Consider the following 17745-nt stretch of genomic DNA (forward strand, 5'->3'; position numbering starts at 1 on the left):
CTCCTGGGATCCCATCACAATCAGCATCTAATATCTTTTCATACCGAGAAAAATGCAATTCCTTGCCATTAAATAGTACCATGTGTCTTTATGATTACACAAGTTTATGTTTGCAGTGTTGTTGAAGCCATATTGGTCCCAGACTAAGAGAGAGACAAGGTGGGTGAAGTACAAACTTTTATTGGACCAGATTCTGTAAGTGAAAAAGACAAGCTTTTAAGTTCCACAGAGAGGAGACCAAAGCAGAGCTCTGTGGAGCTCGAAAGTTACTGGACCAACTTCTGCTGGTGAAAGAGACAAACTTTCGAGATTCCCCAGAGCTTCTCCTCAAGTCTCAAAAGCTTGTCTCTTTCAACAACAGAAATTTGTCCAATAAAATATATTTTCTCACCCACCTTGTCTCACTGTTTATGTGGTAAGTCTTTCTCTCTCTACTGTCTGCATTTTTACCAATTAGGCCTGTAGTGAGTTCTATGCAGGTGCAGGGATCCTCCAATAGATCATTACTGGCCAAGGCTTTTGTCGGCACCAATCTGGTAGATACTCTCTTTTCAACCAAGATCAGAGTTTTCAAAGGTGCAATACTGGGAATGAAGAAGTTAACTGCAGAGCTAACTTGGCTGTGAATTTAAGTGGGCTGTGTATACCAGCACATTCTCACTCTTACTCTCTGCCGGACATTTAACCTGTAATAAATTGTAAGTATAATTTCCTACGTCCTCTTCATATAAGCTAAAAGAAAAGGAGTACTTGTGGCACCTTAGAGACTAACAAATTTATTTGAGCATAAGCTTTTGTGAGCTACAGTTCACTTCAATAAATGTGTTAGTCTCTAAAGTGCCACAAGTCCTCCAGTTCTTTTTGTGAATACAGACTAACCCAGCTGCTACTCTGAAACCTCTTCATATACACTATATCCATAGGCTCAGTATAGCTAGACATTTAAGCTGCTCTCATCACCATGGTCTCCTAATTTCTAGTATGTCTCATACACAGAGCTGTGCACAGCACTTCAAGATGGTACAAGAATGTTTCTAAGGCTGTAGGAAAAAAACTGCACGATACGCTATGTACTGTTTGAAAAACTGTACGTGACTGTGTAATTAAACACCGTGTTGAGTCACAAATGCTCAAGAGGGGGCAGGGTTACAGGAAGGCTCAACAGGAAACCTTAACTTTGGCATTTGAGTGCTTAACTGGGAAGCTTTAATGATGCAGAAATGTGCATTGTGTGAAATTTCCTAGATTCTCTCTCTCTCCCCTTTTTATTTTTTTGAATAAAGACACATGACAGGGAACAACGTTAAAAGGAAAAGACATTAAAAGAAGGAGCTTTGCTCTCCAAGACTTGAGAGCTCTGCTTGCAAAGATCTGGTGAGACCTGGTGAGAGAGGGTACTTAGGCATTATGATGCTGAGCATTTCAATGATTCATTTCTAGGCACCTAAAAAAATCACAGGAACGGGCTGCAGTTTGCAAAGCCTGCTAGGTGCTAGTGTCCCTATACAAAGCATGGGGAGAGATAGGTACCATAGAGTGTGACTCACAAAAGCCGACACATTAGACAGGTAGCTGCCTAAGATAGCCAGTGAGAGATGGCAATGAAAAGCATGTTTTAAGCTCCTCCCACTCAGGGATACAGGCACCTAGATCCAGGCTGCAGGGAGGCGCCTATCTCTACTAGCGATTCATGAACAGGAACCCCGCTCCACACACACATGGCTGCAATGGAGGGTAACGTGCAAGGAGGGGATGCAGGAGTGTGTGTGCACGTGCGTGTGTCTGCGATGGAGGGTGATGTGCAAGGAGGGATGCACAGTGTGTGTGTGTGCATGCATGTATGGTGACGTGCGAGGAGGGGATGCAGTGTGTTGCACGTGCATTTGGCTGTGATAGAGGGTGACATGCAGCCAGGGCACCTAAGCCACTTCTTGTAAGAATGACGTAGACAGACACCCAGCTCCACGCGAAACGGCCAGAGCAAGAGAAGGAGGTGGTGGTGGTGACTACCCATTGGCTAGAGCACTCAGCCGGGACCTGGGAGACCCAGGTTCTCCTCCCTCTGCTTGATGGGGAGAAAGAATTTGTACAGTTGTCTCACACCTCTCTGGAGAGTGCTCTAAGCACTGGGGATACTCTGATATGGGACTCCCTCACTCTCTCCTATTGAAGTTGCTCCAGTTTGGATAAATAATTGAGGAGGGATTGGAGCAGGAGGACTGGACCCTGCTCTGCCATCTACCAGGTAGACACCTGAACCACCAGGCTATAGAGTCACTCCCTCCCTAATACTTATAGTCAAGCCTCCCCGGCCCTGGCAAATCCAAGCCACAACCTAAGCACCCATGTCCACATTGCTGTTTTTAGCAGGCTAGGGGCTGGCTCCCAGCTGCAATGTAGACATGCCCATAGTGATGGACTCAAGGAGCTCAATCTATTTAGTTTAACAAAGAGAAGATTAAGAGGTAATCTGATCATAGTCTGGAAAGTATATACATGGGGAACAAATATTTGATAACAGGTTCTTCAGTGTAGCAGAGAAAGATCTAACCCAATCAAATGGCTGGAAGTTGAAGATAGATAAATTCAGACTGGAAATAAGGGGTACATTTTTAACAGTGACAATTATTAACCATTGGAACAATTTACCAAGGGTCATGGTGGTTTCTCCACCATTGACAATTTTTAAATCCAGACTGGATGTTTTTCTAAAAGCTCGGGTTTAGGAATTATTGTGGAAAAATTCTATAATCTGTGCTACATACAGAAGGTCAGATCACAATTGTACCTCTAGCCTTGGAATCTCTGAAAAAGATCAAAAGCTTAATCGCCTCTGCAGGAAAGGCCTGAATGAAATTCCCAAGCACTATGAAACAGCATAGACTGCATTCAAACATGGTTCATCAGGACTGGAATTAGCAATTCCTTCTCACACCGAAACAGCCTGGCTCACACCCTGTTCATTGGCCCGAGACTCCTTGAGCTGATCCTAAGAGGCCCAGAACACTGAAGCTACAGACAAGAAATCAGCAAATATGACAGTCGCATTTCTAGAGCACCCATTGTTGCTCCCAATAGTCCTGGGACCCTTTGCACCAGTGTCCAGCTCTTAGACCCTAAGAGTGCATCCCCAGAGTCAGCTCAGTTACAGATCCTGAACATTTCTGAAACGCAAGGGGTGACTGAGGGGAGCTGTGGCCACCTCCTGCTCCTTCCTCCTGCAAGGTCCAGAGTCATTGCCAACAGTGTCTGCTGCAATGGACAGTTCTGGATCCCAGGTTCCCTGCAGCTCCTGAGAAACGTGGACTTGTATGCACTGAAGCAGCAGTACCAAAAGCAGCTTGTCCACAGTTCAGTGTTGCCCCCACAAACTGCTTTTTGTCTTTCATCCCAATTTAGCATCTTCCCACTAAGAGGACTGTCTGTTCTTGATCCAGCCTGCTTCCCCTCGTCTGTGTTAATTGTCCCTGGCTGGCCCTCCTACCTGCTCTTTGGCTCAGAGTCTCCCATAAACCTGGGCTTAGAAACCTAGCTGGCATGCTGAGTAACCCCCTCCTTCCTTAGGCTCTCTGCTCTGTTGATGATTTCAAGTGATAGAATAGGTAAGTCCTGAACAGATGGTTTCTAATCTGTCACACCATGTAACCAATTTGCTCTCTGATTTACGTAGCTTTGTGCCAGATCCTGGCTGATCAGTCTCAGAATTAAGCATTTATGCACACGGTGCTTGGTCTAAAGCAGCAGTTCTCCGACTGCGGGTTGGGACCCCAAAGTGGGTCACAACCCCATTTTAATGGGATCGCCAGAGCTGGTGTTAGACTTGCTGGGGTTTGGGGCTGAAGCCAAAGTGTGAGCCCCAGTGCCCATGGCTGAAGACCTCAAGCTTTGGTCCCCACAGGGAGGCGGCAGCCTCCAGTCTATCTTCTCTTTCCATTCATTATTTGTATCCCTTTCCCTTGTCCACTCCTGCCCCCTCCGGATAAAGCTGAGCCATATAGTCTTCCTAGTGCCCAGCCCCCGCTCCCAGCACTCTCTTCTTACATTTGCACTCTCCATGGGCCAAGCTGGAAGGAGAATCAGGTTCTTGCCCTGCTCCATTCTGAGTGCACCTTCTCCTCCGCTCACTGCCATTCAGAAGGGAATTCAACTCCTTGATGGGACAATGGAGGACCCAGAGCCTCTGCCATTGCACAGATGCTTGAGAGACTGCATCCCCTGTGCAGACCCAAGGACTCCCCCCGAAATCTGTCTGGGAGAGAGGGAGGCATTGTTGGCCCTGCCAACAGGACTCCTGTGAAAGACAACACTCACCTTGGGGTGCTCTCCTGTGGCATGATAGGTGCACTTGCCTCAGTTTCCCCTTTATTCATAGATTCCAAGGCCAGAAGGGGCCATTGTGATCACCTAGTCTGGCCTCCTGTATAGCATGGGCCGGAGACCTTCCCCACAATAATTCCTAGAGCAAAGCTTTTAGACAAAAATCCAATCTTGGTTTAAAAATGGTCAGTGATAGAGAATCCATCCCAACCCTTGGTAAATTGTTCCAATGGTTAATTACTGTCACCATTAATACCTTATTTCCAGTCTGAATTTGTCTAGCTTCAACTTCCAGCCACTGGAACCTGTTAGACCTTCCTCTGCTAGATTGAAGAGCCCATTTTAAATATTTGTTCCCCCTGTAGTACTCATAGATTGTAATAAAGTCACCCCTTAGCCTTCTCTTTGGTAAGCTAAATAGATTGAGCTCCTTGAGTCTATCTCTATGAGATTTTTCTCCCTTTAATCATTCTCATGGCTCTTCTCTGACCCCTCTCCAATTTATCAGTATCCTTCTTGAATTGTGAGCACCAGAACTGGACATAGGATTCCAGCAGTTCACACCAGTTCCAGATAGAGGCAAAATAACCTCTCTGCTCCAACTTGAGATTCCCTTGTTTATGAATCCCTGGATCACATTAGCCCTTTTGTCACACCGGGAGCTCATATTGAGCGGATTATCCACCTCAACACCCAAAGCTTTTTCAGGGTCACTGTTTCCCAGGATAGAGCCGCCCATCCTGAAGTAAAGCCTAAATTCTTTGTTCCCAGATGTTTATGTTTCCGTTTAGCCATATTCAAATGCATATTGTTTGCTTGCACCCAGTTTACAGGAGATCCAGATCACTCTGTATCAGTCACGGGTCCTCTTCATTATTTACCACGCCACCAATTTCTGGGTCATCTGAAAACTTTATCAGTGATAACTTTATGTTTGCTTCCAGGTCATTGATGAAGATGTTAAATAGCATAGAGCCAAGAACCGATCCCTGCAGGACCCTACTGGAGACAGGCCCACATGATGACAATGCCCTGTTTACTGTTCACATTTTGAGCTTACACTGACCACATTGCTCCTTCCCCTCATTCCTAAGGCCACTACACAAGCTGCAGCTTAGCAGGGTTGCAACCTGCAAATGGGCCAGTTTCCCTTCCAGTACACTCCATCAGTCCTGCCTGTGCCACAGGGCTGGCAGAGTATAGAGCCAGCAGGTCTACGCCTGCCCAGAGCTAAAGGCCCTCCCCCTTAACCAGGGGCTGGCAGAACAGCTGCTGAGTCTGACCCAATGCACAGAAACCCCTCCTGACTCACTAGTGGCACTAATCCCACATGCAGCTTGTGCCGTGCCCAGCCAGGGACCCCAGGACTGAACTCACTGCATCCTCTGAGAGCGGACTCAGAGGGAGGGTCCTCACCAACCCTCCCTGGGAAGGGCCCAGAGAAAAAAGGCAACACACACCCTGACCCTACACGTTCCAGGCCAGTGCTGGAGGCTGAAGCCCCCCGTGCAGCCCAGGGACGGCACTGTTGGGGCAGAGCCGGGAGGAGGGGAGGGGAGGTATGAGCCAGAGCTGGCCACGAATGTCTCAGCCTGGAGATTCAAACCTCAGCTTCTCCCCAGAAGTGCATCAGGCACTGAGAGGGCAGCCAGGGGGAGCAGTCACCAGCAAAGCCGGGCAAAGGAGCAGTTACAAATCTGCCAGGCAAGTTGCAGAGGGACTTATTGAGATTCCCATCGTGAAAGCTAACAAGTGTGGAAATTACCTGCTTGTGATCAGAATGCACTGTTCATGGGCTGGGAGTCTCACGGGGGAGAGGAGCCTCCGGGGTGGCAGGTAGGGCGCCCAGAGACAGCAGAGGCCCTGGGAGTGGAGAGAAGGCAAGGCCCCTGCAGCACTGGGTGCCAGGGCACATGCATGTTTGGAGAACAATGCCACTCTGCTGCTTGTTCCTAACACTGGAAGACGAAAGGCCTGATCCATGCTGGAACCCTCACTCCAAGGGAAAAGGAGCAGGAATAGTTTTGGGAAGCCCCAGGAACACAGCTGAAAAAGGGCTCCCTGCCCAGCACCCCAGACCACCTGGGGGCCTGCATGCTCAGCCTTGCCAGCCTGACAGGCCAGCTGCTAGGCAAAGAGAAGAGGGGAAGGATGGCTCTTACTGCCAGCTACTGCTCAGGCTGGATTCTCCCACCCCAGAGGTGCAGAGCTCAGCGCTGAGCCCCACAGGACTAGAGTGATGCTGACTATGGAGGGAGTGCAGGGACACACAACAGGACCCTCTGGGATGGAGGGAAGGAGATGTGGGGAAACACTGAACAGCTGGCTAAGGGCGGGTGAGTCTCTACTGGGACAGAGCCCGAGGGGGAAAGGAGGATCCAAAAGGGACAGGAAGTGAAACTTAGAATATCAGGGAAAACCAGCCTGTGAGACACATACGGCCACAAATCGCCCCCATGGGAAATTCTGGGGCCTGTCACTCCCTGACAGCTGGATCTGGGAATCATCCCTGGGGGAAGGGCCGGGGCCCCGTCACTCCCTGACAGCAGGGATGGATCCAGCCAGAAGCACCCCCAGAGAAGGGCCAGGGGCCTGTTGCTCCCTGACAGGGGGATGGATCCATCCAGGAATCGCCCCCAGGGGAAGAGTTGGGGGCCTGTCACTCCCTGACTGGGGGATGGATCCAGCCGGGAATTGCCCCCAGGGAAGGGCCAGTGGCTGTCACTCCCTCACAGGGGGATGGATCCTGGCGGGAATTGTCCCCCGGGAAAGGGCTTGGGGCCTGTCGCTTCCTGACAAAGGGACGGATCCAGCCAGGAATCGCCCCCGGGGAAGGGCTGGGGGCCCGTCATTCCCTGACAGTGGGACAGATCCAGCTGAGAGTTGCCGCTGGGGCCTGTCACTCCCTGACAGGGAGATGGATGCAGCTGGGAATTGCCCCCAGGGAATGGCCGGCGGCTGACGCTCCCTGACAGAGGGATGGATCCATGCAGGAATCGTCCCCCGGAAAAGGGCCAGGGGACTGTCGCTCCTTGACAGGAGGACGGATCCAGCCAGGAATCACCCCCAGGGGAAGGGCTGGGGGCCCGTCATTCCCTGACAGTGGGACGAATCCAGCTGAGAGTTGCCCCTGGGGCAAGGGCTGGGGCCTGTCACTCCCTGACAGGGAGATGGATCCAGGTGGGAATTGCCCCCAGGGAATGGCCGGCGGCCGGCGCTCCCTGACAGGGGGATGGATCCGTGCAGGAATCATCCCCCGGAAAAGGGCCGGGGCCCATTGCTCCGTGACAGGAGGACGAATCCAAGCAGGAATCACCCCCAAGGGAAGGGCCATGGCCCTGTATCTCCCTGATAGGGGGATGTATCCTGCTGGGAATTGCCCTCAGGGAAGGGCCAGGGCCCGTTGCTCCCTGACAGGGGGATGGATCCAGGCAGGAATCATCCCCTGGGGAAGGGCCAGGGGCCCATCGCTCCCTGACAGGAAGATGGATCCAGGCAGGAATTGTCCCCGGGGAAGGGCCGGAAATCATCGCTGGGGAAGGGGAGAGTGAGGGAAGAGTGGAAAGGGGAGGGCAGGCTCACTGGAACCCTCCCCAGGCTCTGTAACACCTTCCACCTGAGCATTTAAATATCCACAAATTCGGCCCCTAGCACCCTGGCTGGCAGATGGGGAATGCGAGGTTGAGGGACAAGGAGCTGTGGGAGATGGGGAGAGACTCAGGCCAGAGTTTCCTCAGGCATGTCGCTCACCCCTGTGCCCAGTCCCCTGCTCCTATGGGAGTGTCCACTGTGCTCAGGCAGAATCGAGCCCTGGGCAGGAGGGAGTAAGGCCCAGGGTGAGGGGCTGCGCCCTCCCTTCCCAGCTCTGATACAGGCAGAGTGCAGTCCGGACCCAGCCTCCTCACTGCCCTGCCTGCCTCGATCCACCGCCACAGCTCAGAGCAGGCACCTTGGCCTGAAGAGTCATTGAAGCCAAGGACAGAGCCTGGGCTTGACCCATAGCAGGGAGGAGACAGGGCCTGAGGACAATGCCCAGCCTCCACCAGGAGATTCCCAACATGGCGAGAACCCGAACTCCACCAAACGGCTCCTCATCCAGCAACAGAGATGGTTGGGAGCCCAGCCTCAGCCAGCCCCAGCCAGGCCAGCCCCAACTGCACCAGTCCCAGCCAGGCCCACGTAGGTCAGCCCCAGCCAGGCCCACGTAGGCCAGCCCCAGCCTCAGGAGGCCCAGCCATGTCACCCCCAACCAGCCCCACCAACGCCAGGCCCCAACCACCCTTAAGCATGGAACACTCCCAAAACCAGCCTGTCAGGCTCAAGCACCTCAATACCTTCTTGACAGGATGTCCACAATAAAGCAGCCAGCTGAGGCTGACCCAAGGACAGAGCCGGGCTCGAGCGCCCGAGGTGGGGGGGAGCTGGGCCCAAGGAGCTAAGGGGGGGAGCCGGGCCAGGAGTGGGGAGCCAGGCTAGACTTCACCTACTTATAAAAACAGAACAAAAAATGGCCAATTCAGCTTCATGATTCCTCAGCTCTCCCCACCCATGGCCCCCATCTGCTTAGACTGCAACTGAATCTTCACCTCTGGGTGTTCAGGTCCTAGGAGAGCAGGCAACACTTATCCCTTGGAGCGCTTTTTGCCAAAAAAGTAGGGATGGCCGGGACAGGGCTTAAAAAAGAGTCTGTCCCAGCCAAAGCAGGACATATGGTCACCCTAATGTGCAGGGAACCCAGACAGGAAGTTTTGCCCTGTGGGAGGCCAGGCTCTGAGTTAGGAGCCAGCTATAGAGACAGGACAAAACCTTTTTTACGCCACCTGGGTCCCGATGGCTCCAGTTCAGCCACAACCACGTGATGCCTGTAATATCCCACTTCCCAGGCCCTAAAGGGTTAATTCTCAGGGTTGATGGAAGTCCAGAGAGGGGCTGCCTCTCACTCTGGGTCTGTACAGTGCCCGCCACAATGGGCCCCGATCTCTGCTGGGAGCGGCAGAGCTGTTGCCACACACACCCGAAACAGTAACGCCTAAATACAGCTCTGGAAGATAATGGGACTACGGGATAACATGGGAAGACGTGTCTCCTTGCGCAACTGAGAGCAGAGCTGCTACCTCTCCATGGGCCTTTGCTAAGAAGAGCCACAGAGGGGCTCCTCCCACATGGGACTGTCCATCAGGGACATTCCCTGCCTGGATCTGCTCACACAGGGGATGGAGCCATAGAGCTCAGCTTTGAAATCCCTGGCGCTAGTGCCTTAGACCCCTCGGCAATCCCCTGCCCCATCCTCGGGGGAGGGTGGCAGGCCCACTGAAACAGGTCCAGCTGATTTAGTAGCTCCTGGTTGCAGGAAGAGGCCCCCAAGCTGCGTGACAGAAAAAGAAAAACCCCTGTGGCTTGGCTTAGAAGGGGCTGGGACAAATTTCACAAAGAATAAAGAAATCAGCAGAAATCCATCCCATCTCTCAGGAATGGGGACATCTGATGGAAATTCTGTATGGGGGCAGTACGGGGTAACGCGCCAGGCAGGGCTGAGCTAACGCGGCCGTGCTGGAGAGAGCTCTGTAGGGGGAGCTAGAGTCCATTCCCCTGCCTGTGAGAACGCTGGACATCGCGATAACGTGGGGGTGCTATGGGGCAGTATTTCAGAGCTCTTTCCCTATCCCAGAGGAGAAGCAGCATCTGCCCTAGCAGACCCCACTGCTGTGCTTCCCCAGGGGCGAGGCATCGCTCAGGCTAACAGTGGGTGACACAGAATAGGCAGCAGTCCAGCCTATTCAGCACTACATTGTCTCACGCTCACCACCCCACTGAGCGACAGCTCTGGAGTTGGCGGGTGCAGAGTCTTTGTGCTCTCTGTTATCCAGAGTTGTTATCCGCCTGGCGCTGTGTGCGTGACCACGCTGGGAGCTTCCCAGCTTTGGCTGTAAAATTGCCAGGTGCCTGTGCCCTGAGCCAGAGCCGAGACTGCAGAGAATTCCTCTAAACATTAACCAGGCATGTGGTGTGAGCATGCCTTGCCTGGTGGAATGCAAGCACCTCTCTGCTCTTATCAGTGCGCAGCAGCCCATGCCCGACACACCCCCTCTGCCACAGCTCCACATTCCTGCCTGCGTGTTAAATGCACCACCTTCCCAGCGGGAATGTCACCAGCCTGCCTCCTGGGCCCGCTAAGCTAAGCTGCCCCCACCCCCCGGGCCGGTGGTGGAACAGCCCTATGGGCCCCATGCACACGTGCACCACCCGTTCCTTGGCGGAGCTGTGGGCTCTCTGCAGTGCTGCATTTCCTCTCTGCTCCCTTCCTGTGAGCACAGATTCACCTTAGGGAAAGTGATGTCTCCTTGCTTGGGCCTGTAGAGATGCACATGTTCTCTGGTGATGGGGCCAGAGCAGTACCCAGTTCTCCCACCAGGCCTCCTGACCCACCATCTGCCCTGGGGCTGATGAGGGGAGCCAGTTCGGGCAAGGTAGTGACTACCCCACTCCGGAGAGGGACTGGATGGCCTGGCAGGCTGCTCCAATCCATTTCTGGGATTGTCCCCTTGCAGGGCTGGGTCAGGGCCCTGGAGGGCAGCAGGAAGCCGACTGGGTGTCCACAAGAGGAGAGAGCACCAGGGAAGGGGAACAGCTAATGAGAGATGGGCTCACCGCATCCTGACGATGATGCCAAGTGTGACTCCACCGTACTGACAATGCCACCGGAGCACTGCTGGCGGCGTCGTGTGATGCAGCAGGCCCGGGACACAGGCTGGCGGGCGAGTGGGGCTGTGGCCCTAGGGATCAGTCTGGGGAAGGCAGAGGGGTTAGCATGGACACGCCGACACACAGGCTGGTGAGAGGGAGGGGCGGGAGCACCAAAGCACTCTGCACCTCTGGCCAGGGAGGGAAGGAGAGCAGTCCAAAAAGGCCTGGCTCAGAACCCCAGCAGAGGCTCTGGCAGGAGCTGCTCAGCACCAGCAAGCATGTGCTGAGGCCTCTCCCGCAGCACAAGGTCAGTTCTCATGAAAACGCACCGGCCATTCTTCGACCGCAAAGGCAGTGCAGCCTCCCTGCTTTGCCCCCGCAGCTCCTTCCAGCGGTTCCGCAGAGCTGAGAGCGCCGCGTTCTTCAGACCCTCATCCCCGAGCCCGCACTGCTGGCTGCCGGAGCACAGCCTGCAGGAGGCCACGCAGGGCATGTTCACATTGCGACAACACCCGTGGCTGGCCCACGGCAGCTGGCAGGCTCACGGGGCTCAGGGTGCGGGGCGCTAAACCTGCAGTGTAGACATCCGGGCTCAGGCTGGAGCCCAGGCTCTGGGGCCCTCCCACTCAAGGGGTCCCAGAGTCCGAATGCCGACACAGCAAGTTTAGAGCCCGGCAAGCCCGGATCAGCTGACATGGGCCAGCCATGGCTGTTTTCCTGCAGTGTAGACACACCCTCACTGCCAGGCAACACCCAGCAACCACCAGCAATATAGCTCCCACTCTAACTAGACTCATCAATACACCATGCCTTGCTCCAACACCCGCATTCAACTGACTCCAGGCTCCATCGCCCGCCGGCGCCCTGGGCCCGGCTCCATCGCCCACCCTCGTTGACACCCCTCAACGAGCTCTAACACCTGCCCTCAGTGACACACCATGCCCTGCTACAACACCCAGCTCTATCACACCCCCTCACAGGTACATCTGAGCATTATAGCAGGGCACACTACAGTGTACCACACACCCCTCACCGATACAGCAGGTGTTAAGAGCAGAGGACAGCATATCACACTCCATCACTGATAGAGCAGAGAACGTTGTATCAGTGAGAGGGTGTGATACACTGTGCCCTGCTCTAACACCCAGCTGTATCACACCTCCTCACTGATACACCATGCCCTGCTTTAACACCCGCTGTATCACACCCCTTCACTGATAGATACACCGCGCCCTGCTCTAACACCCAGCTGTATCACGCCCCTTCACTGATAGATACACCGCACCCTGCTCTAACACCCAGCTGTATCACACCCCCTCACTGATAGATACACTGTGCCCTGCTCTAACACCCAGCTGTATCACACCCCCTCATTGATAGACCATGCCCTGCTCTAACATCCGCTGTATCAGTGAAGGGGTGTGATACCCCGTGCCCTGCTCTAACACCCGCTGTGTGTATCAGTGAGGGGGTGTGATACAGCAGGTGTTAGAGCAGGGCATGGGGTATCACACCCCTTCATGATATCCCTTGCCCTGCACTAACACCCGCTGTAGCTCTCCAGTCACCAAGCCCTATCTCAGCAGAATCCCTCTTTATCATGCACGGTGAGGTACCAGACCAGCAGTAACTTGTTTCAATCTGTGCTTCAGTAACTCAGCTCCTCTCCTGGCTCCATCCCTTCTGCTGTCAGCACAGGCTTCAGGCAGCCCTGCCTGTGCTCTGAGGCAGAAGGACGCTGCATTGACTTAGGAGCCATGTCCTGATGTGCAGCAGGCTGCAATCCCAGGCAGTTTCTTCCTCCTGAGCAGCTCTGTGCAGCCAGCCAGCCTGCCCCCAGTGCCTCTCCCATCCGCAGCACTGCCTGTCCCAGCACTGCCGCCCATTCTGCAAGATCACTGCATCGTGCCAGGCGGATGCAGAGGCAAGCGAGAGCCCCAGCCTGGAGCCAGGTGGCTGGGGCAGAATAAGAGGGAGAAGCAACCCTCACCATCAGGCACACTGCACAGGGGCACTGAGGGGATGCCAGCTCCTTCAGGTCCCCAGCTGGGACTGGCCCTGTGCTTAGCAGCCGCAAGGGGCCCTGATTAGCTGGGAATTTGCTTCTGGTTTTTCAGACTCAGCAGCTCTCTCTGCTGGCAGCACTTGGGGGGGGGGGGGGAAGGCAGGGAGGTGAGCGAGTCAGAGTCCAGGGATGAGTCCCTGGTTCCCAGGGACTGGGGCACACTCCAGGCCAGCCCTGAGGAGCCAGGCTGGGGGGATGGATGAGACAGGGCATGATGGAGTTTGTCATACCCGCTCCTCTGGTCCCACCACCGGTTGGGGCTGCACCGGTTCCAGTGGCAGGCGCACACCCAGCCGGGAGAGGGGTCCCCGTGCCCCGCAGCCAGCCGGGGGCAGCTGGGCCCCAGCGGGACTCCCGCTGGAAGGGTCGGGTCTGGTCTGGTCTGGGACCCTCTCCTCTCCTCTCCTCTCCTCTCCCCCGCCCAGCTCTCCCCAGCAGCTGCCGTTGGTTTAAAGTTTAGCCAGGCAGCAGGCGCCGCGTTCAGCCGGGACCTGCCGCGGGGCTCCGGCAGCGCGGGGGTTAAGCGGCAGCTGTCACAGCCCCTTGGCGGGGAACTTGGGCCGGCGGGTCCCGGGGCGCCGGCCGGTCCCGCTCCGCCCCGCTCCGGATCCCGCGCCGGTCCCGCCCGGCCCCACTCACCGTCTGCTGCAGGTCGGGGATCCCGATGCGCACCACGATGGCGCTGGCGGCGGCGGCTCCCTCCATGCGGGCCGGCGGCGGCGGCTCGGCGCGGGGGGCCGGGGGCTCGATGCTGGCATAGGGCGGCTCGTCCCGGGCGCGGCCCGCGGGCTCCCCCGGCTCCGCGTCCAGGGCGCGGGGCGGGCGCGCAGGCGGCGGCTGCTCGGGCGGCGGCGGCTCCGGAGACTCATGTTGGCCGGCGGCGGGCGGCAGCGGCATGGTCCGTGCGGGCGGGGGGCGGCGCGGGGGCGGCGGGGCCGCGGGACCTAGAGCCCGCACAGCGCAGCGCTGGCCGGGGCGGGGAGAGAGAGAGTCACCGCCGGGCCGGGGTCCGGCCCCCGGCCCTGCACCCCCCCCGGGGGATCCCCCCATCCCCTCCGCGGCCCTGCACCCCCCCGGGGGATCCCCCCATCCCCTCCGCGGCCCTGCACCCCCCCGGGGATCCCCCCATCCCCTCCGCGGCCCTGCACCCCCCCGGGGGATCCCCCCATCCCCTCCGCGGCCCTGCACCCCCCCGGGGATCCCCCCATCCCCTCCCCGGCCCTGCACCCCCCCGGGGGATCCCCACATCCCCTCCGCGGCCCTGCAACCCCCCGGGGGATCCCCCCATCCGCCCGTGGCACTGCACCCCCCCGAGAGGGATCCCCCATCCCCTCCCCGGCCCTGCACACCCCCGGGGGATCCCCCATCCCCTCCGCGGCCCTGCAACCCCCCGGGGGATCCCCCCATCCGCCCGTGGCACTGCACCCCCCCGAGAGGGATCCCCCATCCCCTCCGCGGCCCTGCACCCCCCCGGGGGATCCCCCCATCCCCTCCCCGGCCCTGCACCCCCCCGGGGGATCCCCACATCCGCCCGTGGCACTGCACCCCCCCGAGAGGGATCCCCCCATCCCCTCCCCGGCCCTGCACCCCCCCGGGGGATCCCCCCATCCCCTCCCCGGCCCTGCACCCCCCCGGGGGATCCCCCCATCCGCCCGTGGCACTGCACCCCCCCGAGAGGGATCCCCCATCCCCTCCCCGGCCCTGCACCCCCCCGGGGGATCCCCCCATCCCCTCCCCGGCCCTGCACCCCCCCGGGGGATCCCCCCATCCCCTCCCCGGCCCTGCAACCCCCCTGGGGGATCCCCACATCCGCCCGTGGCAATGCAACCCCCCGGGGGGGATCCCCCCATCCCCTCCGCGGCCCTGCACCCCCCCCGGGGGATCCCCCCATCCCCTCCCCGGCCCTGCACCCCCCCCGGGGGATCCCCCCATCCCCTCCGCGGCCCTGCACCCCCCCGGGGGATCCCCCCATCCCCTCCCCGGCCCTGCACCCCCCCGGGGGATCCCCACATCCGCCCGTGGCACTGCACCCCCCCGAGAGGGATCCCCCATCCCCTCCCCGGCCCTGCACCCCCCCGGGGGATCCCCCATCCCCTCCCCGGCCCTGCACCCCCCCGGGGGATCCCCCCATCCGCCCGTGGCACTGCACCCCCCCGAGAGGGATCCCCCATCCCCTCCCCGGCCCTGCACCCCCTCGGGGGATCCCCACATCCGCCCGTGGCAATGCAACCCCCCGGGGGGGATCCCCCATCCCCTCTCCGGCCCTGCACCCCCCCGGGAGGGATCCCCCCATCCCCTCCGCGGCCCTGCAACCCCCCGGGAGGGATCCCCCCATCCCCTCCCCGGCCCTGCACCCCCCCGGGGGATCCCCACATCCGCCCGTGGCAATGCAACCCCCCGGGGGGGATCCCCCATCCCCTCTCCGGCCCTGCAGCCCCCCGGGGGGATCCCCCATCCCCTCTCCGGCCCTGCACCCCCCCCGGGGGATCCCCCCATCCGCCCGTGGCACTGCACCCCCCCGAGAGGGATCCCCCCATCCCCTCCCCGGCCCTGCACCCCCCCGGGGGAATCCCCACATCCGCCCGTGGCACTGCACCCCCCCAGGGGGATCCCCCCATCCCCACCCCGGTACTGCACCCTCCCAGAGGGGATCCCCCATCCACCCCTCCCCAGGACTGCACCCCCCCGGGCACTGCTCCCCCAGGGGGATCCTCACCACCCCCACGGCACTGCACCCCCCCGGGGATCCCCACCCACAGTACTGCACCCCCTTGGGGATCCACACATCCGCCCCAGCACTGCACCCCCCCAGGGATCCCAGCCCCCAGTACTGCACCCCCAGGGGGATGTCCACATCCCCCCCAACACTGCACCCCCCAGGGGGATCCCCACTGCCCCCTGGGGATCCCTGCCCCACAACACTGCACCCCCAGGGGTATCACCACATCTCCCTGGCACTGCACCCCCCAGGGGGAACCCCACTGCCCCCCTGGCACTGCACCCCCAGAGGGATCCTCACATCCCCACCGCCCCCTGGGGACCCCACCCCCCCAGGGATACCTGCCCCCCTGGCACTGCACCCCAGGGGGATCCCCATTGCCCCCTGGGGATCCCCAACCCCCAGCACTGCACCCCCCTCTCGGGATCCCCACCCACCTGGCACTGCATCCACTGGAAATCCCAGCCCCCCGGCACTACACCCTCTCTGGGATCCTGCCCTCCTGGCACTGCACCCCGCTCTCGGGATCCCCATCCTCCTGGCACTACACCCCCCCTGGGGGTCCCCATTGCTTCCCGGCACTACACTCCCTCTGGGGATCCCCGCCCCCCCGGCACTACACCCTCGGGGGGATCCCAATCCCCCAGCACTGTACCCTCTGGGTGATCCCCACCGTCCTGGCACTGCACCCCCCTCTGTGGATCCCAATCCCCCAGCACTGTACCCTCTGGGGATCCCAGCCCGCCTGGCACTGCACCCCCTCTTGGATTCCCCCCCAGCACTGCACCCCCCAGTATTCCAGCCCCCCTGGCACTGCACCCCCCTCTGGGGATCCCCACCCTCCTGGCACTGCACCCTTGGGGGATCCCAATCCCCCAGCACTGTAGCCTCTGGGGATTCCAGCCCCCCTGGCACTGCACCCCCTTCAGGGATCCCATCACTGCATGGGGAGAATCCCCATCCCCCCAATACTGCCTGCCCAAGAATGCACCCCCTCTTGGGGGAACCCTAGCCCCCCCCAGCACTGCACCCCTGGGATGTCCCAGCCCCCCCCAGCACTGGACCCATTGGGGAAATCAAGGGGTGCCTCCCCACTCTGGGGCCAGCCCCTGTCCCTCAGTTCCCTGGGGCTCTGCCAGCAAGACCTGTTAGCTCTCTTCTCTCAAGTTCATGAGGATGGCCAGCCTGGATCAAGCCAGGACCCACCTAGCCCAGCCTCTGGTCTCCAGCAGGCTGGGAAGGGGCAGCAATGGGCTAGCTTGGTTCCTCCTGACCCCCAATAATCAGGCTGGCCCTGGCCAGGTGCAGAGTGGTTTACAGACCTCCCCAAATGCTGGTCTATTTTAATATGTACTGTTAGTCGGGATGTTCTTGTTACTCAAGTCAGTGTTTGAGCCTTGGTTAAGTCCTGCTAAATTGTTGGCCTCCCTGCTGTCCTGTGGCAGTGAGTTCCACAGGCTGGCTGTGCGTTGTGTGAAAAAGCGTTTCCTTATGTCAGTTTTGAATTTGCCCCTTTCATTGACGTGACTCAGGGGAGTCCAGGCCTGAGCTGTTGTGGGGTGACAGGGCCCCTCATCTCCCTGCACTGGGGGAAAGTGAAACACTTTTTCTCCATTTGCCGGTACCCCATCACATCCCTGCTCCTTTGCCTCCCCACAAAGGTCAGCAGGGCCAGTCTTGTCGGCCTCTCCAGCCCCCCGATCATTCCTGCTGCCCCTCTTTGAACCCCTCTGATTCCTCACACCCCTTCCGGAGATGGAAGGAGTCGGCCGGCAAACACTGTCAGGGAATGGGGCCCATTCCTTCCATCCCTCTGCTTCCTCCTTTCCACCCTCCCTGCAGCAAAATCTCCTGGAGGGACCAGGCTGGGGATTTCCAGCTGCTGGGAGGCCAGAGGCCACAGTGAGAGGCATTATCAGCATGACCCATGGGTGTGGCCCAAGCGGCTCCAGCCCCACTC

At 58.6% G+C, this 17745-nt stretch overlaps 1 protein-coding gene across 2 annotated transcripts in view; it reads right to left on the reverse strand.

Annotated features, from left to right (window-relative positions):
• SHANK3 (SH3 and multiple ankyrin repeat domains 3) overlaps positions 1-17745 on the reverse strand; it is a 695549-nt gene that overhangs the window by 609965 nt on the left and 67839 nt on the right. For both annotated transcript variants that reach the window (XM_043500373.1, XM_043500369.1), the window contains exon 3: positions 13706-14032. In XM_043500373.1, coding sequence (XP_043356308.1) covers positions 13706-13963 — 258 coding nt within the window. In that variant the 5' untranslated portion in view covers positions 13964-14032. The remainder of the gene's footprint in view (positions 1-13705; positions 14033-17745) is intronic.

The sequence above is a fragment of the Dermochelys coriacea genome, chromosome 1 (genome assembly GCF_009764565.3).
Source record: "Dermochelys coriacea isolate rDerCor1 chromosome 1, rDerCor1.pri.v4, whole genome shotgun sequence".
In the NCBI taxonomy this organism is placed as follows: Eukaryota; Metazoa; Chordata; order Testudines; family Dermochelyidae; genus Dermochelys; species Dermochelys coriacea.